General features: G+C 39.5%; 2 protein-coding genes across 6 annotated transcripts in view; both read left to right on the plus strand.

The window, feature by feature from the left end:
- The window catches only part of LOC122776381 (receptor-type tyrosine-protein phosphatase zeta-like), a 940,026-nt gene that overhangs the window by 793,168 nt on the left and 123,358 nt on the right, over positions 1-23,500 (plus strand). The window lies entirely within an intron of this gene.
- The window catches only part of LOC122776390 (metabotropic glutamate receptor 8-like), an 81,004-nt gene that overhangs the window by 24,163 nt on the left and 33,341 nt on the right, over positions 1-23,500 (plus strand). For both annotated transcript variants that reach the window (XM_044036906.1, XM_044036907.1), the window contains exons 3-6: positions 3,381-3,597; positions 17,120-17,255; positions 19,770-19,924; positions 20,008-20,145. In XM_044036906.1, the coding sequence (XP_043892841.1) occupies positions 3,381-3,597; positions 17,120-17,255; positions 19,770-19,924; positions 20,008-20,145 (646 nt within the window). The remainder of the gene's footprint in view (positions 1-3,380; positions 3,598-17,119; positions 17,256-19,769; positions 19,925-20,007; positions 20,146-23,500) is intronic.

A 23,500-nucleotide genomic window follows, 5' to 3' on the forward strand; every position in this document is an offset into this window, starting at 1 on the left:
AGCCACCATCAGGGCACGAGCTAGATTTCTTTTTCTTTTCCATTTATTTAAAAACAACTGGGAATATTGTTTGACTGTGTGACTTCAGAAAACGTCTCATTTCAGAAACCATTTCAGTCGTCGATGTGATTATTATCACTACTGTTGTGTTTTGATCAAAAGTTTCTCACCAAAAAAAAATAAAGCCCAGAAACCAGAGTCTTAGACACATAGTCTAGTGCGCACCCCCTGCCTCAAGAAACAAGAGACGCAGAAGCTTGCTGTCTCTAAAAATAAGGCTGCCAGCAGGGACACAAGGAAAAACCGAGTTTAGCCATTTAACAAAAGCCTCACTTAAGTAAGAAAAGAGGCTCACAGTGGTTTTTCTTTATTGCATTAACTCTTAGAACACAGAGAATTTTTCATTACTATGTTAAAATGAATATACAGAGGCTGTAAGCATCCTGTATATGTGCAATATAGAGTGTCTCATACCATTTTTTACAGCACAACCTGCAGGCAATCTGATGAAATTATATTTTTTTTTTTCATTTTCACCAACTATATAAACACACCTGAGCAAACAAATGCATTGCAGCATTAAAACCGTCCAAGATGTCATCGTAACATGAATCCCATAAAAAACGCACCACGTTGCAGCATTAGACCAGTCATTTTATGAGAATGTGTGTATTTATACTTGACGCTCAACTCAACAGAGGGTCACATCTTTGGTGTACACATCAGACAACACAACAACTTTGGAAAAATATCAGCAGTGCCACAATTCACAATTCACATTAGGTCGGGCAAAAAAAACCCAACAGTATTGTCCTTTTAAATACAGAAGCGGGCGTGTAAATACGACTAGCTGATGTGTTTTTAATGGAGCGGCAGCTGACTGAGCATCAATAAGTGATGCTGCTGTTTATTCAGCCCACAATGCATCATTAATGCTAATGGTGGGTCCTCATCTTATTTTTTTTGCAGCTGCTGTTATTTCAGCCTTAACTGTAGTGTGTGTGTGCGTGTGCGTGTGTGCGCGCCTGTGTGTGTGTGTCTGTGTGTGCACACCCACCCCCATGATGTTTTTGGTGATTTCTGATGTGATCAGTCTCCCTGGTCACATCAAAACTTTTTTTTATCACACTTGTCACACTTTTATGATACAACCTTGTCTGCATCAGTGATGGACACGTATTTACCGTCTTCACCTCTTTACTTCATTGACATTGTCAACATTACGAACAGCTACTCCAGAGTCGTAAACTGTCTGTCACAGTATTTGTTCCACTGCTGATGCTGCCCAAAATTGTGGATCCTGAAGCAGGATTTCTATCTCTGAATTAAATTTTTCATGAATAAACACTTCCTGGAAATTTGGGGCAGGTCGGCGAGCCTCACACGATTCCACTTTGGTGTTAACCCTTAGTGCTCAGGCGGCACAGATCGTCTTATATGTTGTCGAGTCATTTTTTAGTAGTGCAATAATTGAGCAGAAGTCTTCTTTTCTTTTTGTTCATGAAAACGAGCCAAGTGAACTTTGAACTGTGACGTTTTTCCAAATTTCACAAATTCTGATTTTAAACACTTGGAGTCATTTTTTTGCCTCAGGTGTGTTTATGTAGTGAAAATAGAAGAAGAAAATGTTTCATGATATTACCTATAGGTTGTGCTGAGAAAGGATATAAGACATTCTATATTTCTTATCGCCTCTGTATATACTGCACTGTGTCATTCGCACACTTTCCTGAAGTTAGAAACAGAAACAGAAATTCTGAATACTTCTATGGTGCGATGTTTTCACGGCCAAGTGTGTCATACTTTTTTTTCACAACAAATGGAGAACATTAACTTCAGCTAACTTCATTCTCCAGTCAAATAGGTGAGGAAACATTTAAAGTTTAGAAAGTCTAAAAAGTGTCAGATGCCTAGTTGTTGTATGTGCTTGGCTCTGGTGGGGGAAAAAAAAAATAAAAGGATGTTCAGCTCGTCTCTGATGTGTTAAACCTGCAGTGCTCTGATAGTGTCAGCTCTCAGACAGGTTTGTATTTACAGTATAGGCCTTTAATTTGCTTCTTGTCACTGAGCGAGTCGGCCCAAGTGACATTTGTATTGCTGTCAGGCCCTTGGTCATCCGTCTTCCTCCCTCCTCCTCCTCCTCTGTGAATCCTGATGAGGCATCCGGCGGCACGCAGCCCAACACCTCAGCCTCCGACTGAAGTCAAATCAATCAGCCCTTCAATCCTTCTATAAAGGACCATTATCCATCCTTGCTGGGCCTGTCGGCCCTTCTGCTGCAGGATCTATGTCCTGATCCGCCTTCTTAATTCACACAGCAGAGCTCGCTAACTCGACTCTGACAAGAGACAGAACAACAGGAAGCAGGCGAAGGTCAGGATTTAAGGTTTTATCTGGATCACAACAAATATACTGTGGGACACACCGACATACAACACTGTAAACACAATTTTCTACTTTTTGGTCTCTTGTTTATAGACTTTGGAAAGACACAAATGAAACAAACGGTATATAGGTATGTTACTCACTGATTTATAGCTGCAACAGGCAGAATCGCTGGAAAATAGATCATTATTGAGGTTCATCAGCAGCTTTTCCCCAAATAGTCACGTTTTGGGATTGTTGTAGTGGCCGTCAACAAAAATGATGTTCATCGTAATAAACTTAACTAAATCAAACGACTACTATCCCACCCTGGGCAGGTAATGTACTCGGGCAAAAGAAAACTGAATGTCCATGCTGGGTTATTGAGGTTTTGATGGTTTATTTTGTCAAATAAAGCAAACAAACATCTATTGTCTCTTCTGCTCTGGTAAAGTGTCCGCAAGTGCCCACTAGTGTGTCTAACCCAGACATTGCAATAAAGATAAACTTATACAAAACTAAACATTTGAAGCAAAGCAATACTATCAAAAACACAACTATAAGGTAAACAAAATAAGCTATAATAAACAGACTATACTGGAATTACCACTAAGAACAAAGACTAGTAAATAGTCCTCTCTGAGGACAGACAGACACACTTGTTCTTGACAGATTTTTGACACGTCTTTTTGACTCTTATTTGGTTGTTTTTTTAAGATTCTTCATGGTGTAGAAAGATGTTGCTGGTGATGAAGTTGCAATCATTCCCCCAAGGGGACCTTTATGCTTGGTAGGTGTAGTAGAACAGTCACTAGCAGCAGTGTTTGAACAGTAAATTTCCACAGATTGGTGGAAAATATTGATCTGTGTTTCCAAATCTGAAATCATCAAACAGATGTAATATATTAGAATATCACTATTAATTGACCTGAATGAGAAAGAGACTGGAAACGCTGTATGACTGGTCTACCATACTTTCTATTATTCAAACCATTGCCTTTTCCATGTCTCCACAGATTCCTCAGATCAGCTACGCATCGACAGCCCCAGAGCTTAGCGACAACACCCGCTATGACTTCTTCTCCCGCGTGGTCCCTCCAGACTCCTACCAGGCTCAGGCCATGCTGGACATTGTGACGGCGATGGGCTGGAACTATGTTTCCACGCTAGCCTCCGAAGGAAACTATGGCGAAAGCGGCGTGGAGGCCTTCGTCCAGATCTCCAGAGAACTGGGTAAGAAACCTTGTGTAGTTCTCCTATCAGAAGTTCAAATAAGGAAATGAGAGTTCAGACCCCTGAGGTTACTTCCTGTTCACTGCTCATTGATGAGTGCACAAGACGTTGTGCCAGTGACGCTTTATGAAATTACATGAAGAGGTTGACGCCTATTTTTCTCCACATGGTCACTGTGACCTAATCAGACCCTGATTGAAATGATACGGCACCCAGAGGAGCTCCAATACGAATCAGGCTATAAGAGCAATTCATCAGCGTTTGTGCTTGTAAAGGATCAGGTGTGTGTGGTAGTTTCATTGTGTTTGAGGACAAATCAAGTACTTTCTCATTGAATCACTGATCAAAAGAAAATCTACTAAAAAAAAAAAAAACAGGGGCTGTCAGTCAGTTAAAAGATGTTTTAGTAATCAGAAAATGTGTTGCAATTCATCTGAAGGAGTTCCACTGTTTTCATCTTCAAGCATCAAGGATCAGTGAAGTTTGTCATACCTGATGTCAAATGGAAACAGTCTTGTGGGTGCAACCATATTATAAGCACTGTTTTTACTCCTTCAATCCTTTTGTGACGGTGAAACGATCAGCGCATGCCTCGGCAGTTTGTAACGACTGCAGTTTCCAGTATTAAAACAGTGACGTATGCTGTGGCACTCGAGTGATTGTTAGAACTCGCAGAATTCCATGTGGTCCCTGGTAAGAGCGGCAACCTGTGCTTGCTCAAGTGTCTTCAAATTCTGAATTGTCACATTTGTGAGGCACAATAGTTCCTCTTGAGGTTTGATGTTTTTGTTGTGCTGTGTCTTCTGATGCTATTTTAAATGTATCGGTTAGAGTTGCAACTAACGATTATTTTCATAATCGATTAATCTGTCGACTATTTTAATCGACAAATCGTTTGGTCCATAAAATATCAGAAAACCATAAAAAATGTTGATCGGTGTTCGTCAAACCTGGAAATGATGATGTTCTCAAATGTCTTGTTTTGTCCACAAACCAAAATGATTGACTTTTAATGATTAATTTGTTATCCAGAGCAAAGACATGGAGAAAATATTCATATTTAAGAAGCTTAAACAATCAGAAATCTTGTTTTAATCATGAAAAAAGCTTCAAACCGATTGATCGATTATCAAAATAGTTAATTTAGTAATCGATTAATAATCGATTCATCGATTAATCGTTTCAGCTCTAGTATCGGTCAAACGTTGTCAAACGTTTTAGGTCAGTAACCATGGAAAGTAGATAAAATTCAGCTTTGTTGAATAGTTGGTTTGCAAAGTTATCTTAAATAGATGAATAATGCTTTTTAATCTTTTGAGTTCTGCATACCAGCAGCTCTCTGAAAGATGAGATGCTCTAAAAATAGAATTTAATAGGATCTATCTAGTCTTATATGTGAGCACAACATTTAAAGAAAAGAGTTCTAAGAATTCTCTCAACGTTGTGTCATAAAGGGCATATTTGTATGCGGCTTTTACGAATATAGGCCCCTTACTACTCTAACGTCTACATGTATATATTTAGCTGGGTCTGTGACACCGCCGTAATCTGTGTGTAAATGGCAGCGGCAGCAGTAATCATGAAGAATGGCCACGACTACAGTGTTTAAAAGCTTTAGATTAATAACAAGATGCTGTGCAGAGAGCAGCTGTGGCTCCTCTGTGGCATCAGAGAGCTTTCATGTCTGCTGTTGCTTTAAACACACACACACACACACACACAGTGTTGCACATGGAAGTGCCTTCATTAGCAGACTGTAAATGTATAGTATTTATATCAACAGCAGTGACATGTGATGGTATGAATCCTCTCAGATGCTGCTGCAGACGCTGCAGGCTAATCCAGCGAGATGCATTGATTTATTGCCAATCACTGATCATTTAGTTAATTACCAAATTCAGAGATGTTTCGATTACATTAACCCTTTAACACCGAAGCCTTTCTTGTTTATTTTAACCATAAAAGGGCCAGAAAATGTCCTGTGAGTTAAGTGCTTTTGTCCGTTTTTCCAGAATAACGTTCAATATCTGGCAGTCATTTATAAAATACTGCATGTTAAAATAGTGTATTAACAATTTGAAATAAGGAAAAGCAAAAATGTTTTATTGAGAAAAAACACTGTAGTTGTACACGGACAGCAGATTTTGCGTGTTCAATTTAAAATTTGAACAGTATAAAACATATTTAAAATAACATTTGTTTGAGTCTGTCTCAGTGTCTAAAAACAGGCCAAAAAATGGAAACTATGTACAGGCTTTTTTCCAAATTTCTTCTCTCTGGTGACAAAGATGCTGATTCGCCGGCTTCCTGCAACAGTGTGAGTGAAATTACCGTAATAACCACATGTTGGCTTTGACAAAACGTGTCTTATAGCGAATAAAAAATGGCCTTTGGACAAATAGAAAATCAGAATGAATATCCCTTTCATTTTAAAACTTCCTGCCGACAGTAGACGGACGTCTGTGTGAACTCCCGCCTGAATTCAGCTCAGCAGCTTTGAGGATACATTCATCTTTAAAACCTGTGTGTAGGTGTTGTTGTTGTTGTGTTGTCCCTGAGAGATGCTTTTTGTTTGTTTGTGTTTCGGGTGTCATCTGTTGTTGTCGTCTCGAGGCGGAGCGGTTCATGACAATCACAGCAGGAGCATCTGTGAGACGTTTAAAAAACCTGCAAACGTAAAGTCCCACTTAGCAATGATGGAATTACAGTGGACATGTCGTTGGTTTCACAACTTTCAGAAAAGAACACAAACATTGAACAAAACTGCAACAGGGATTGCAGTGAAATGTGTCTAATTAAATAAAGTGGAAAGTTGCTTTAGCTTTAAAGCCCAGTGTGTAGCTGCTTTTTTTTTTTTTGATCATAAAATAATTATATTTTACTTTTCCTAAGTTCACAATCACCTGACTGTGTGAATCTTTGATTTTCATTACCCCAGAATATCATGAGTTGGGTCAGTTCTGCCACAAGGAACACACTTTTGATACTAACTGAAGGCTCCACACTTGGAACTGAAGTGTGAGGAATATTCCGCTGCAACACGCAGAATATTACACACTGTACCTTAGAACAGTGTGACTGTCTAGTAATAAAATATTTAAACACAATACCGCTGCAGCATTAAAGACTCCATGTAGCAGCATAAAGAGAAAGGGCGACCAAATAACTTAACTTAACTTAAGTAAACTAAGTTTGAAACGGTAATATCAAACTCACATGTTTGTATTCACATAACATGGAACTCAGTTATTATTGCCAGTGTTAGTCTTTTATAAATCATTTTACAATTCAGCTTAAACCTGAAGTTTGGGTTTGTCCTCATTATTCCAACAATGGTTGAGTGAATGAATGCTGAATCTATGGAAATCTGCCACAATTCATCAGCAGCTGAAACACAAACTGAAAACTAAGAGCTTCAGTCCACTGTCAAGAAAAGTGAGAAAAAGCACAAAGCAGCCCGTGATGATTTTACCTTTGTGTGTCGACAAAAGAACCTTTCAATAAAGTCCGATTTTTATTTCCTCTTCTAAACTCAGCCTTGGTGTGTGTGTATACGCTGCAGATTAGTATTCACTAGTGCTCTGTCAGATAACTCAATTTGGGGAGAAAAGTTCCATCTTTTGCTTCTTAAGATGTGTGGAAGCCTCCAGAAGATAATCTGCTTTCCTTACTTGCCTTTCTCTCAGCTCCTCATTCTCCATCTCTCCTTCGCCACTTCTTTATCCCTTAATCTCTTTTTCGCTCTCGCACAAGACACACTTTGTCTCATCTCCCGTTTCTCATAGTTTTCTTATTTACGTTTCACTTTTGCTCATTCAAGGTCATATTTTGCATCTTATTTTGGTTGAATCATTGCCATATTTTCCTGATATCTGCTATGCTTCTTTTCATTTTTTTTCCTGGAAGCAGCATCTTCCCGCTCTAGACGCAGAATGGGAAGTGGATGAATATTTCATTGGCGGGGATTTCTTCACCTTTCCTCTCTTGAAAACAAGTTAGCGGAGCAAAATGACTCGCCTGTGGTTTGGAGATCATCTTTCCTCTAACAAATAGAAAACATTGCCGTCTGTTAGCAGGAGCTAATCGAACATGGTGAGGAGATGAGGAACTACACTCTGGATCAATGATGGTGTTAAATAGATAATGTCCCCATCCACTCTGCATACGCAGGTGTGGGGCAATAAGTGGGCGTGACTCTCAATCCTAGACCAAAATAAACATGTCAGTAATGAACAAATAACAAAATGATAGAGGAAGAAAAAAGAAATGCTTCAAACACGTCGCCTTTTGGCACCCTCTGCTGGACCAAATATGTATTACTTCAGGTGGTCTGATGTGCGTCTAGGCTGTATATTTTGAATTCAAATGGCATGTTTCCACTTTCTGGAACGGCAAGCAAAGCAAAGCCAAGCAAATATAGCTACGGACTTTTCTCAGCTCTGCTCCCATCACATGCCCTCGTATATACAGTAGAACAGTATATCTGTGGTGGTACACATACCACAGTTTGAGAACCAGGGCAGTAGATCAATCACCATTTCAAGAACATCTGAATCAAAAGCAATCATTGTGGTCCATCTGCATCTAGTTTCTTTATGTGTTTAATAGGACAGGGATGAATTGCACGGGTCCTAACTGAGTGGTGGTGATGAGCACTTGCTGTGGATTTCATCACACCATTCCACTGTGAGAGCACAGACATGTCTCATGCTGTCCTGATGCTCATCCAGCAGCAGCAGGGGAATGAGCGGCGACAGACAAAGGGTAATGAGTAAAATGTCTGTGATACTCACCGGCTTCAAACACAAGGAAACGACTCTGAACATGACGAAAGGCAGAAACCGTGTCAGAGTAATGTTCATTTTCTTTTCCACGTGAAGGAAAGTGTAATGTGACCTTAATCTGACACCTAGTTTACCACTAAAGGACCATCCTAGAATTTTAATACAGTTGCAATAATACTTAAATTCTCAAACTCATTATTTTCAGAATGATTTTACCTTGCATTTATGGTAAGAATGTTTTGCGTCACAGGTGCCGTAGTTGACATATTTCCGGTGAGTAATTAAGCAATATAAATTATTAGAAATCATGATCATGAATTAGTCTACTCTCTTAGTTTACTCTCCTTGTTTCAGGCACACCTTGTAAAACAAATAGTATATTATACCTTTAGCCTCATTATTCCCAGCACATTCTTGAGTGGCTTTAAATCTCCATTAGATAATCACTGTTTAAAATCAGCATTGCTCAGAGATTTTTGGTGTCTTTATTTACGTTATAAGCACATAATAATGCAGTTTCCTTTTATATTTTCTCTTGTTATTTTTGGCTTTGAATAGCAGAATCTGTATGTGTATCTAATAGGTTTCTTCTGATTTTGCTCATTCCCTCCTGTTAGGCAGGAGTCAGAGACAGATGTTGAGGCAGGTTTGTGGGATAGAACTAAAGCCAGCTGACATATGGACCATCACCATTTTCCTCACCTCCTCATTTGCTTCACTCATCATATAATGATGCTCTAAATTAGCTCATTAAAGTTTTAAGGCAACATTTAAATTGAATTTTAATGGGGAAAGGAAACTTTGCTGGCTGTTTTGAACAGAAGTAACGTCAAGATGTTAAGCTACACTCGGAAACTTGGTTTAAATGAGGGTTTCTTGTCTCCTTCAGCAGTGCAACAAATCATTTTTATAATCATGTAGGCTTGTCTTTGTGTATTGATTGATTCGGCTCCTACAAATACAGATAGATGACAGAGTGGACTTCCAGTTTTCAAAAAAGTGACTTTGTTTTTGTTGATAATTAAATCAACACTCACTTACTGGCTGAAACTGACTGGCTGATTCATTTAGATGGTAAAACAAGCTTATGGTGGAGAGGGTGGTCTCAGTTATCAGTTAAATATGTCATGCTCACATTAGCTTTTTTTAAAAAAACAGCAGTGTTGATGATGAAAACCTTTTAAACTGACCAGCTGAAATGAATGCTGATTTTTTATTATATAAAGGTTCAAATGTGGGAGATTTCAACCCCTGAAAATCACTCGCCACAAGAGTACGGACTGTCAAAAGAGGTGAGGACGGGGGCAAAGGGAGACATTTGCATTAAGTTGGACCGGCAGCTACTTTCCTTGCTTCACCTGACTTTCATGTCAAGGGCCGTGCATGTGTTACCTAGGCAACCTTTCGTAGTCCGGCATTCATGGCCTCAAAGGCGAGGAATGAAAGAGGCGAGTGGCCTTGGTCAGTGTAAAGATTGTTGCAGGAATTGTTTAAATGATATCTGTTATTAGCAACAGGTCCATTAGACAGTGCACCTTTGAATGTCCCCAACCATTTTTATTGAGTCTGGCGGGAGTCTTGCTGTGAGTGTCCTTTTCCAAATTAAAAAACTCCAATATATTATCAGATGTGCGTATTTACCGCCACATAATTAAAAGTGTGCTGAAAAAGCTTCACACAGTTGAAAATAGGACTTCCTGTCTGAGTCGACAGGAAAGAGCTTTATTATTTACCATTATGTTGTGTTTCTGTCTTTCTTTACTTGTTTGCATAATGATTTGCTGCGATTTCTGAGATTTATAGAGGTCTCCGTGGACTGTTTGCAGATGATATTGTATTCTGCAGTGAGAGTAGGGGACGGGTAGGTAGGTAGTCGGGTTAGTGTTTAAAGATAATATGTAATAGAGGACAAATTCCACTAAACCAAATAAATAGCTTATTTTTGCATCTCGTCTGAAACCTGTGCACACATTCACAGCTTTTTGTTCGTGTGCGTTTGCGTCACGAGTGCTCAGACGAGAAATATTATTTTCAGGTTGCCAATTTAAGTCCATTCATTTTATCCGTTCATGGATGACTAATTTATGTGCAGTGAGTTTTATCACTTCTCGGCGTGAGAAATGTCATGTGTGTGGCGTGTGAACTTATTGAAATGCGTGTGACTCACTTGAGAGCTCTGAGGAGGCAATGGACAGTGCACAAGAGACGAATGTCACGGGGTGATGTGTGACCGGGTTGTTTCCAACTCAAACACAAGAAAGAGAAGTGACAATTTACTGTCACTGAAGTGAGTGACGGTGCTGATTTTCTCATGTGTAATTGTCGGTTCAGCAGCTCACAGCAGAGTAAATCCTCAGCCTGCTAAAAGCTGCAGGGATTTCCTTTTTCTGTTTCTTCAGGATATATTTCTACATTATCACATCTGTGTGTGTGTGTGTGTGTGTGTGTGTGTGTGTGTACACTTGTACATACATGTTTGTGAGGACCAACAAAGTTATAAACCACAGGAGGAGTGAGGACATTTTGTGAGAGTGAAGACGATTTGGCTGCGCCTTACACTCTGTCTCACCTTAAAAGGGCTGTTTAAGGTAGAATTGTGTTGGCCTTAGTTGTGATAAGTTTAGGGTAAGGGGCTTTCGTGCAGAGTCTGTTAATGACGTGACATGAACACAGCAGGAGAAGCCTCCGCAGCTGATTTACACTTTGTTTTTCTCTGCTGGAAAAGTCCTCGCTGAACCTCATTAACTTCATGGTGTGTCTGTGTGTCCATCTTTATTATTTCCACATTTATTTGCAAGTCCCTTCAGGAGGTAACTCCTCCTGGTTTTTCATCACCTCTTCTTTCATGTTGATATATGAAAGTATCATCATAGACCGTGTGTATATCTATGTGTAGCAGTGGCAGGTGCTGGTCTTTGAAAGCAACTCATTTCAGGCCCTCTTATTTATTCATAGATGCTTACATAAATTCCACAAACGAACAACTAGCACAAGGAAACACGATATTAATGTGAAACTGAAATGTACAAATGAAAATAACAGGATAGACAGGCAGACAAGTCTTCTGAGAACTTCACTTCCCTATTCTAGGAACTTTGAGTAATTTGCTGCTTTGTGTTGTACCATGGTTTGTTTTTGTGGTGTTCTTTATTAATCAATCTGGTAACCACGTCATTATTCTTTGTTTATTATTAGATTAATTTGAATAATAAGAATCTGGTCAGGCTCATTTGAAAACGAGTATGAGCTGTCCAACAAAGCACTCTTGGAAAGAGAGACGCTGAAAGAAGAAGCATCCAAATTGAGTTTTTGAAGTTGTGTTGAATGTTGAATATTGGGTTCTCGATGGTCATTTAACTGTATTTGATTGAAAACTACCTTTGAATGTCTGAAATAAGTCAAATGAAGGAAAAAGAGGTGAGCTGCTGCCGGTGGCTCTGACCTTCACACCTTCATTTGTATGGAATGGAATGAGTTTTACTCAGAAAGCCTCGAAATGAAGCCATGTCTTGAATAAGTGGCTGCCGACGTCCTCTCAGCTCCACGGTGAATGACGCGGTGATGATAATGGCAGCGGGCTCATAAACGTTTTCATCTCCATTCTTTGTCCTGCGGCCACAAGATCAGACAGGATCATTCATTCACAGAGATATCCGTCTTTTACAGAGACACACGTTTAATCTCCGTGACATTAATATTTGATCTTACTACACTGCTGATTTAACTGACGCGAACCAATGGTAATGATTATGTTTGAGGGTGGCCAAGAAGATGAGTGGGATACACTTGTCTTAGTTATAATGTTCTGTTCAGTTGACCTTTGTATGATGTGCCAGAAATGACCGTTAATCAGATGGAGGTCCAACGACTACACAATGTCCACATTTTATTTTATTATTACTTTCTTTTGAAAATATTACAAAAAAAACTCAAACTAACATAAAATAAAGTTTGGAGATTGCTTTGTCTCTGGAAATACAAAACAAACTGCAACAACAAGCTGCTTTCACTACTGTCCTCTGAAAGAGACAGTTTTATGCAAGGACATTTTTGCAAGAAAGCTAAACCGCTATGGCTGAAACTTAATTTAGAAGAAGGGTTTGTGAAGGAGCCTCTTTTGCTCCTAACAACTGTGTTTCCACACAAATAAACAGCTTTCTCAATTACATTTTCAGGGCTCGGAAAAAAAGACATCAGGACTATTCAATTACAAACTCAGTCGGGCCGCAGTTATGTCGCTGGGCCAGACATTTTCTGCAGCTAGTAAACAGCAGGTGATGACAAATGTAAAACGTACATAAAAAAATTAAAACTAACAATAAAATTATTTTGATCATACCTGTCCTTCCCACATCTCAAAGTGCATAAAAGAAGTACACAGTATTATTTGTAACTAGTTAAAATAAAAACGTAAACGTGTCTTTGTCATCACAGGTGCATGAAGTGCACACAATCAAAAAGGTGCACAATATTAGCATTTGTTCCTCTTTGAAATAAGACAAAAATATGTCATAAACGACCCACAAACATCGCAAAGTGCTTTTAACAGAATGCAAAAGAACCAACACTGCTCAATAAAGCAGTTTTTTCTCAATAAAACTTTATTGTTAACACACTATTTCAACATGCAGTAAATTGTAAATGACTGCCAGATATTGAAAGTTATCCTGGAAAAAAATGGACAAAAACACTTACTCACAGGACATTTTCTGGCTCTTTTATGCTTAAAATAAGTAAAAAAAAAAAATAAGAAAAGAAACCCAGACGGACATTTTGAGGCTTAGGTGTTAAAGGGTTAATTAAAATCCTTAGTGATATGAAAAAAGGTTACTCTGGTGAAGACATGCCATCAGCCTTATTGATATATTTTTATATCTTTGCTGCAGTGATATTAAACTCTCTAACGCTAGTTTTACCTCATTAAAACATCTCAGACACACAACGACGGAGGTCAGACGGAGGTTTTTTTTTTTTTAGCCTCTGACATTTTCCCTCAAGACTTCCTGCGACACTCAGCCACCAAGTTGCTCCATCTTTCTGGACAAATCGAAAAATAAAAAAAAACCCTCTCCAGAGCCAATTAAGCCGGAACAGCTTACAGTGTGAGGGGTTGATTGTGCCGCAGTCTCCACTGTGTTCAATGTCATCTCATGTTCTCAGAGGCTCAGAATTCAGAATTTAAAAACAACAACACACTGCTCTGCTCAGGCTGCAGGTGCAATATCACAAACCTGAAGTGTGAGGACATACAATTGAGTTTAATGATGTGACAAGGAAGGTAGACAACTTTGTTTCCCTTTTATAATTACAGCACTGGGATGGAATGTATTAATTAGTCATAACCAGACTTAGACAGACGGATAGATGGATAGATATGTTTATTAGTGCTTTTGGACATTCATTGCACGCCATATAGCAAACAACATGTACTCCACATAATACAATAATACCACTAACGGACATATTTGTATAGCAGCAGTTTTTTGTTTTCAGTCAACCCTTGCCCATCCAGACTTAACGACTTTACCTTTTTTATTTTTGTTCCTCACACATCTTCTCAGGCTCCATCAGATTGCATGGGAAATGTTTGTGAACTGCTGTCTGTCACTGTGTAAACGCCATGCCTCTCCCGGGAACACCTGCAGCTACCGCAGTTGAAACTAAGATGAGGTCTGGCTGCGTACGAGGACAGTATGAGACGGCACACAGAAGCATTGGATCTCCTCCGGTGCTGCCAGTGGAGGGAGAGAGAGAGGGAGAAAGGCGTAATGAATGAGAGCACAGTTAAGAGCAGTGTACACAGCTCTACAATGAAGCAAAAACCATTGGGATAGAAATCTAATATGTCACATTGACAAGTGCAAACTTGTGTGAACTGTTCCATTTTAGAGCCCCTTTTTCCATTTGTCTGAAAACTCATAAGCACTGATAAATCTGGCCAGGGGGAATACATACATTCAACATTTATTCCTGCGTCAACTGACTCTGCTGCAGATGATGACATGACACCTTGGTTAATGTGGTCATTTCACCATCTACTGCTCGATTTTGACAGTTAAGCCACAGAGATTGCACCTTTTCTAACATGAATTAATGATTTAAAACACTGCAATTAAATACATTACCACCTTGACACTGTCCGTGCTCTACTTGGTGTTTTCTATGCTCGTTTGCATCGTATTTGTGATATCAAATATGGCTAACAGGAGGGGAAAAAGGAAAGGCAACTGTTCTACTGCCAATAGTAGGAAATCCTTTTTTAAGCAGGTTTACTTCTCCTTTTTTAATCTGTTAATTTTGAATACCAGAAGTAGAGTGAGGAATCTCTTTTTTAACCCTTTTAAAACCTAATTCTCACAATGTCTGGACTTATTTTCCCCGCAGGGCAAGAAAAATGTCCTGTGAGTTAAGTGCTTTTGCCCATTTTGACAGAATCCCTCGATATCTGACAGTTATTTACAATGAACTGCATGTTAAAATAGTGTAATCATTTAAAAAGAAGTAAAACAAAAAGCGTTATTTGGAAAAAAACACTGTAGATGTACACAAACACCAGATTTTGTGTGTTAAATTTGAAATTCAAACTGTGTAAAACAAAATAATATTTGTGTGAGACTCTATCTTGCTTGTTGATTCTTTTTGGAAGAGCGCTCAGGACAGTATTGTACATGGCTGATAGTGGTGTCTTAGTCCACCTCCTCTGTTGAGTGATGCTTTCTCCAGTCTAAAACCCCTGGATGGATGTGTAAATGCATCCCATTAATGAGGCTTCTGTCACCAATTTTCCCCTGTAGAATTTGTCCACCAGGCGAATTTTGCGTTCACGAAACCTACCCTGCGAAGCCTGTGTAGCTCAGTCGGTAGAGCATCAGACTTTTAATCTGAGGGTCCAGGGTTCAAGTCCAAAAAAACCTCATGGACTTGACTGTCTTTCCAGATATTCCATAATGCTGCTGGAACTTCACAATATTTGCTCCAGTCATCTTGAAAACAAGACTCTGGTGCCCTCTGCTGGTCATATTGGCAAGTGCAAGTGTGGAAACACAAACAAACAAACAGAGCCACTAAAAACAACACTTCACTCCCAATCCGTGGGGTGAAGCAACTATGTACAGGTGTTTTTCCAATTCTGTCCTCTCTGGTGACAAAGACGCTGATTCGCTGACTTCCTGCCACAGCGCGAGTGAAATGACCGTAGTAACCACATGTTGGCTTTGAAGTGCAACCTTCAGAAACTGGACAGACACTGTGTTCAGAGCTCCTGGAAAAGAGAAGACCAGAAAACCCTTTTCATCATGAGTTAATGTAACGCAATGTGAGTGCTGTGTGTCTCTTTTACCTGAAGTTGGTTCCTCTGGACCAAGAAGTTCCAGGTGTTTTTCCCCCATTGAGATGACTGAGATCACTGTGCTGACCAGGAAACACTCAAAGCTTTAGAAGTTGTTCTATAACTTTGCCCTAATTTAATTGTGCAGGTCTGCAAGCAACTCATTCTTCCCCACCTTCACATTTCCCATCCTCTTAATGACTTTTCTCCCTCATCATTCTCTTCATCTGCCCGTTACACAGTCCACAGGTGATTTTTATCTATGTTGTTCTTGTGTATGTGATTTAATGCATGCTTGCAAAAAGGAATCCCACTGGTAGACCCCCATTATTGAGATGTTAGTGATAATCTGACAGTATTTAGTCTCTGACAGCATTAATAGACCTCCTGACCTTTGTTTCAGAGACTGCGGATGAAAGTTTAATGATCCCTGTGGTGAAGCGTCACAGCAGCAGAGTGGAGATAAAAAAAATATCCAAGGCGAACAGTGAAGTTAATTAAAACATTATAGCAGAGACATAATGAAGCAACAGAGACAATAATACCACATCTAACAGATAAACAGTGGTGGAGATAAAGTGCGCTCATTAACAGATTTACAGATAGAAACAGACGTGTTAACTTGTTTGCAGGCAGATGCTCACACTGCTGAACAAACATAGAAACCAGTTTCCTGGTGAAGATTGTGGTTTATTTTGGTACAGTGAGTAACAGAGGAAGAGTTCATGGTTTTCCTCGTCGCTTCATGTTCCATCAACGCGTTACAACGCATCGGGATGTCCTCATAATACATCTGAACCCTGCACCACTGAATCCTCCACGTCTAAGTGAGATCAAATACTCGACATCACTCTAAAAATGCTGACACCCTATGAAACAATTTGGCAATATATTGAATTCAGTAGTTTTCTTTACTAACACAAAACTCTGGTGAGTGTTACGGAGACGGTTGTCCTCTAACTGCACAGTTGGCCTCAGTGTCTGGCTCCTCCTGCCCTGATGTCAAAGTGTCCTTGAGCATGAATGTATGCATGAATCCCAAGTTGTTGGGATGTTGCACCTTGTGTGGCAGCTGTGTATGTAAATGAAGGACAAGTTTGGCAAAGTTTTGTCAAGTTCTTTGTCTGTTGAGGTAGAAATGTGCTGTATTCTGTAAGTGCAGTCTATTAGTGCAGCTTAAAAACATTGTTTTCCTTACACCTTGTATATTAGCTTCCATATCTTACTTTTTTTTACAAAAAGTATACAAGTTATTGACTTGCGCTCATTATTACTGTGTTTAAAGTGATTACACAGTATTCAAAGGAGTTTTTCTACATCCGAAGCACTGCATAGATTAGTGTAAACCATGTTTCCTCACGCAGCAGGAGTGCATCTTGTGACACTGACTCTTTCCGTCCCTCTCGCTCAGGCGGCGTCTGCATCGCTCAGTCTCTGAAAGTTCCTCGAGAGCCGAGACTCGGTGAGTTTGACAAGATCGTTCTCCGTCTGCTGGAGACGCCCAACGCCCGCGCTGTCATCATGTTTGCCAACGAGGACGACATCAGGTACAAATACACACGTTACATGTCAGCCCATAGTGACCCTGTGGTCGATGGCCTTAATGACCAATATTATACTACATACTATTATATTATAAGGACATGGAGGGATGTTTGTTTTCTTATTTAAATTGAGCAGTTTAAAGTGACATCCCAAAAAAACTTTATTTTATATTTGGATTTTGTTAACTTTTAAGTATTAAATCCATACAGTAGAGGAATACAAACTCTCCAAATACCCACCACAATTATTTCGATCTCTGTATCACGTGCAGAGAAATCACTGATCGTGTGACTTGACAAAAGCAAGAGGAGATGGCTGAAACTTCCAAGGACCAGAGAGGTTATGGCTCGTGTTTCTCAAATGAATATACAGTGTATACGATAGGATTAAGATCAGATGTAGTAATATTAACTATTATTGATCCCATGCTGGGAACATTTATTTCTTACAGTATCAAATGTTCACGGAGAGCCAGGCAAGATACTGAATAATATAAGTAATGTACAAAGTATGGACATAACATACAGTATACAAACATGAAAAATACTTACATGAAGGTGCATTTAAACATTGTGTTTAAACAATCTGACTGCAGTGGGAACAACAATAATAATAATTATAAGTCTCAATTATAAGACATCCAAGTGTACTTTACAGAATAAGCATTCAAAATAGTATAGTCTATATAGTATATATATATATACATTTGTCCTATTTTTACTGTTTTATTTGCTTATTTTGTTTGATTTCAAAGTTAAAACAGGATTATTACATTTTGACTTTAGACTTTTCCTTTTCATTCCACCCTGAGTTGTGTTTTATTGTTGTATTTGCTTTTTAAATTTTATTTTCCTTTTATTGTGAAGCACTTTGAGCTGCAATCCTTGTATGAAAGATGCTATACAAATAAGATGTATTTTATTTATATATATATATATATATATATATATATATATATATATATATATGTATATATATATATATATATATGTATGTATGTATGTATATATATATGTATGTATGTATATATACTATATAGTATATATGAAGTATATAGTGATAGTAATATAGGTGATGGGTATTTTTGAAACACTACATTGAGGGTGCAGCAGTCCTCTGCTGAAAGTGCTGTGTAAAGTCTCCACAGTGCCATGTAGTGGGTGTAGAGGTGTTGATGATTGATTTCAGTTTTGCTAACATCCTCCTCTCACCCACTTTCTCTGTGAAGTCCAGAGTCCAGTACTGAGCTGGTCCTTTTTATTTCCTCTAATTATGGAGTGTTTCCAATGGCACGGCACGGCACGGCACGGTTAAGTCGCGTTCTCCACTAGCATAGTACCTGGTACCAGATACTCTTTTTAGTACCTGCTCTGGTGAGGTTCCCAGCGTGCTGAGCCAGACTGACCGGCCACTGATTGGTCAGCGTGCCGTCACAGGAAGAGACACTTCCACTCTTCCACTTTATGACTGTGGGATATTGTGTTTTTGGTTGGACTTTGTGTGAACTTTGAGTTTTTGTGATGTTTGGAGTTGATATGTTAATTTATGTTCTCTTGTTCTGCACTTTAGGTTGCTCAAGTTGGTCCCTGTTTTTACATTCAGTGTTTTTTCCTTGTTTATTTTTATTGCTTTATTCTTTTTATTGAATATTTCTGTTTGTTTATTTGTTTTTAAACCTATGTTTTTAATGTACCCTGTTGGTATTTTATTTTTAGTATTGCACTGTGAAGCACTTTGTGATTCCATATTTGTGAAAGGTGCTATATATAAAAAAAAATGACTTACTTTCTTATCTTGTCAATGTCCAATTATACTCTGTATATTATATAATTTTAATCTGGGCTTCTTCTTTTTTAAAGACAAGTTAAACAATCCTAAATTCTACAGGACTTAAGGAACAATATGTCGACTTACTTACCTAATTTTGCCATTTTGAAAGCACCACAACTCGTCAACTCTGACCTCGGCCTCGCCCTGTTGTGTTTCATTTAAGTCCAATTATTTTCGCTACCCTAGGATATTTAGTCCCTGTGCTCCTCTTTATTGGCTCATTTGTTCAGTTTGGTTTCCTGTTCCTTCTCCTCAGGTTCCTCTGTGATGGTGTTTATGGATTATGTGTTCATACTCCCTGACTGCTACTTTTGGATTATATTTGTCTCTTGTGTTTTGCATTTTTTTTTGACAATAACTCCTACTAACGACTCTTTTTGTTTACATGCTTCAGTCGTACATTTGAGCTTTTGAACTGGAACCTGCAGCATAATGATGCATCATCATAATCATCATTCATTTCTTATCCTATTTACCATAGTGATGTCACTAAATGTGTTTGTGAGGGAAAAAGAGTGTCATTTGTACGGTAAATGTTTGAAGGATAAAGTTCAAATAGCTCAACATCGCAGGTGAATGAATGCAGTTAGTGTCCTCCACTGTCTTCTGACACACCTTATAAGCCTCATCTGCACCTTGTCTCTCTCTACTTACTCTCTTACATCTGTCTCCTCTGATGCTGACAGACGAATCCTGGACGCGGCCAAACGTAACAACCTAACGGGTCACTTCCTGTGGGTGGGCTCTGACAGCTGGGGCTCTAAGATCTCTCCGGTGGTCCAGCAGGAACGCGTGGCTGAGGGCGCCATCACTATCCTCCCCAAGAGGGCTTCTGTGGATGGTGAGGAAGGAAATAACACCGTGATATGCGGCAACCTGTGAAGAACCATGATGGTCATTTCAATTTGTTTTGTCTGTTGGCAGCGTTTGACCGTTACTTCAAGAGCCGCTCGCTGTCCAACAATCGCAGAAACGTCTGGTTTGCTGAGTTCTGGGAGGAAAACTTTGGCTGTAAGCTGGGGATGCACGGCAAGAGACCGGGAAGCCCAAAGAAATGTACTGGTATGAAAATCATTGTGTTCCAGCTGGTCTTTACATTCTGTCACTCTCACTACAAGGTAGAGAAGGCATTCATGGAGAACAGACCTCCACCATGTCCACTCAGTTTCCCACAGTGTGGACGAGTGTCTGGATCTCAAACAAAAATCGAATTATTTCTTGTACAGTATATCCGACTTATCCCCAGAATATTTAACCAAAATCTGTCCTACTCCAATTTGATTTATGCTGCTCGTAAACAAACAAACAGACATACAAAAACTTTACCTCTTTAGCAGAGGTAATAACTCTTTGTCTTCCATCTCTTTCCATACATCATCCTCTTCTTGGTCACCTTTAAATAACTCTTTGTTTTTATTCCATCCCAACTCCTTATGCATTTTCTTACTCCTTTCCATGCTTTTTTTAAGAGCTGCAGTGGAAAAGATTGCTCGAAAGTTTTACCTGCCAGTTATTCAAATACGTTTTATCCTGAGCTTTCCTCAACAGATGAGCATGGACAGACTCACTTAAGTCCTGTGCTACAGTTGACCCGAGGCAATACGTGTTCCTCTTCTCCCTTTTGCATCACTACATCAGCTTCTCTACCTTCTTCTTTCATACACTGTATCCTCCTCTCCTCTCCTTGACTGTAATAAGGTTAATCCTTCACTTGTGCACACACGCACACACACACCTAACTTCCCCTCCGATGCCTCTCCCAAATCTCTATCTGTGTCCTCTGTTCTCACCGTGTAGTCTAAAGCCCCAAAACTACAAAGCGACAGTTCGGTTACAATCTTTGTTTCCATCCGACCTGTTGTGAGGAGGCTCATTTCAAGCTTCAAACCCCATGCTTTTTATTCCTGTGCTGCTGATACAGTGTGTGTGTGTGTGTGTGTGTAGCCTCTGCTGATGGCGCACAGTAATTCAGTGAAAGAAGAAGAAATCCATGTATCCAGAAATGGACCTAATTGTATGATCAACAAAAAGATGATTTAGCACATCAAAAAACAGCCGAGGTCAGATAAAATTAAACAAAAAACAAACATATTTATCCGTTTTCACAGAACGTCAGGTGCATTTTATCACATAAGAAAGTTGTCAGAAAGACATATTTGCCCCAGGTTTGTGCAGAGTTTCATGGCTCTATGTGAGCTCAAAATGTTCTTTCAGCTTACCTTTACCCATATTATTAATCTTCCCAAGAACTGCTTTGGTCTTTGTTCTGAACTTTCCTGTTCTCTCACCACCAAATTTCACACAGTGTCACAGCTGAGACGTGTCCAGCCAAATGCTGTACAGATGATTAGCCCAGAAGACTCCAGGGCCACAGGACATGCATGAACATGAACGTGTTGTTTTTTATTTCTTTTTTTTCTTTTGTAATGAGACATTTGAGGCAAACTTGTTCACATCTGTAGTCAAGATCCTTCATATAAATGAGGCCATTTATAGCTGCACAGGACACCAGTACATACAAATGGCATATGGTAACGCACTTAGAAATAAGATACTTCCTGGGTTTGTGCCACATATATAATGCTAAGTGGGATTTTGCATTGTGGCATTTACAGCTAAATTTGCAAAAACAACAGTCACCACTCGGCTGTATTCATGGGATGCTAAAGTAGAAGCCAGGTGAGGTTTTAAACATAAGGGAAAAAAAGAAACTACAACAAGACTTTTATAAAAACATGTTTACATGTTGATCTGACTGAAATAGTACATAACGTACTAACATTTGAACATACCTAGTTATCTCCCAATTTAAACCTGGAAATGATGAAAGAAACGGTGACAAAAACATGGTGAAATCCAGGCCAGTACATTTGTGGGACTGATGATGAGAGCAATTTTATGCTCCGTCAGATTATAAGGTTGCATATTCAAACGTTCATGGATGTAGGAAGACTCAGAATGCCGCTTGACATGGGCATGTTGCCACCTAGTGGGGTGGAGGTGGACAGTAGTTCATTTTAGGGCATAGTGTTTCATTTAATCTTAATGTTGAAATACACAATATTTTGGCGAAGGTTTTTCATTATGTTGTTAAAGCGGAACTTTGCAAGTCTGGTCGGTTGTTCACCTTTTTCTCCACGGAGCTCCTCCTTGTGTCAGCTGCCTTGTCCTCACTGTGGTTAAAACTCACTGCCAAGTCTGCTCTGGTGAATGGTTGTTTGTCTCTGTGTGGCCCTGTGATGGACCGGCAGCCTGTCCAGGGTGTGTACCCCGCCTATGTCAGCTGGGATTGGCACCAGCGCCTCCTGTGACCGTCATGTGGAGGATAAAGCAGAAGAAGATGATTTGTTTCTAGGGTTTGTTGACACACTCGTTTTCGGGCCTTAGTTGAGATAACAGGCAACTGAAATATGTTGTTATTCTGATTTCTGGTCCCGTCGTTTGCTGAGTCTGTGCTGACTGCTCACTCCCTGCACCGGCTTGTAATCCTGCCTGATTCGGGAGGATTTTTTGTGTAAAACAGGGGTCCACAGAGGTCTAAATCCTTTACTAACATGTCCGACATGCAAAATAGGATTTGTAGGCGGTGTTGGGCAGATGTAGGCGAGCGTCAGCCTTTCGCCAGCTGCAGACAGAAATGAAACGGCAGAACAACAGTGTCAGCGCTCTGTGAATAGCTGCCATGTCCCAGCTGCTGCTCTGATAACGCTGCAAGTCTTTACCTGAGCTCAGTGGATGGCTTTGATCAGTCTGCTGCTGCTGCTGCTGCTGCTGCTGCTGTCAGGACGCAACTCTCATATGATTGTGGCTCCATATTGAGTTCTGGAGCTGCAGCAGAGTCATCACACAAAGTGACAAACGGCTGAGTCAGCGGGTCAACATTTCCCTCTCTGTGTGTGTGTGTGTGTGTGTGTGTGAGCTCAGAGTGCTGACAAGCTGCAGGTCTGTGTATGAAAGTGTGTCTATAGTGTGTGTGTATAAAATTAGAACCCATCTCATGATAACGTGCGAGGATCTGTCCAAAGTCTTTTCTATTTTCATAAGTCACATTTGTTTTCATTTTTAAAAAGAAGAAGAAGAAAATGCAAATCTCTCTCTCGCTGCCTCTGGGTGCAGCTTAAGGAAATATGAGAGAAATGGTTGATATCTGAATGAATAATTCATGTTAATTTTATGCATGTTATTTAAGACATAATATACACAATGTAAATCTCAATTAAAAGGCTTGTAAAATTAAATTTTTTTTTTTGGCAACCCAAACACCTGGGATGAGTCCCAACAGTCTCTGAAAACTTTAAATGAAAATCTTTAATGTATCAGTCAAAAAGGAGACAGGTGCCACTCTAATGTCTGTCCATTAATTGTTAAGTTGCAGCCGCCTCGCATAGTTTATTTTTTCATTTACTTTATGAATCGC

Source organism: Solea senegalensis, linkage group LG10 (assembly GCF_019176455.1).
Source record: "Solea senegalensis isolate Sse05_10M linkage group LG10, IFAPA_SoseM_1, whole genome shotgun sequence".
Lineage (NCBI taxonomy): Eukaryota > Metazoa > Chordata > Actinopteri > Pleuronectiformes > Soleidae > Solea > Solea senegalensis.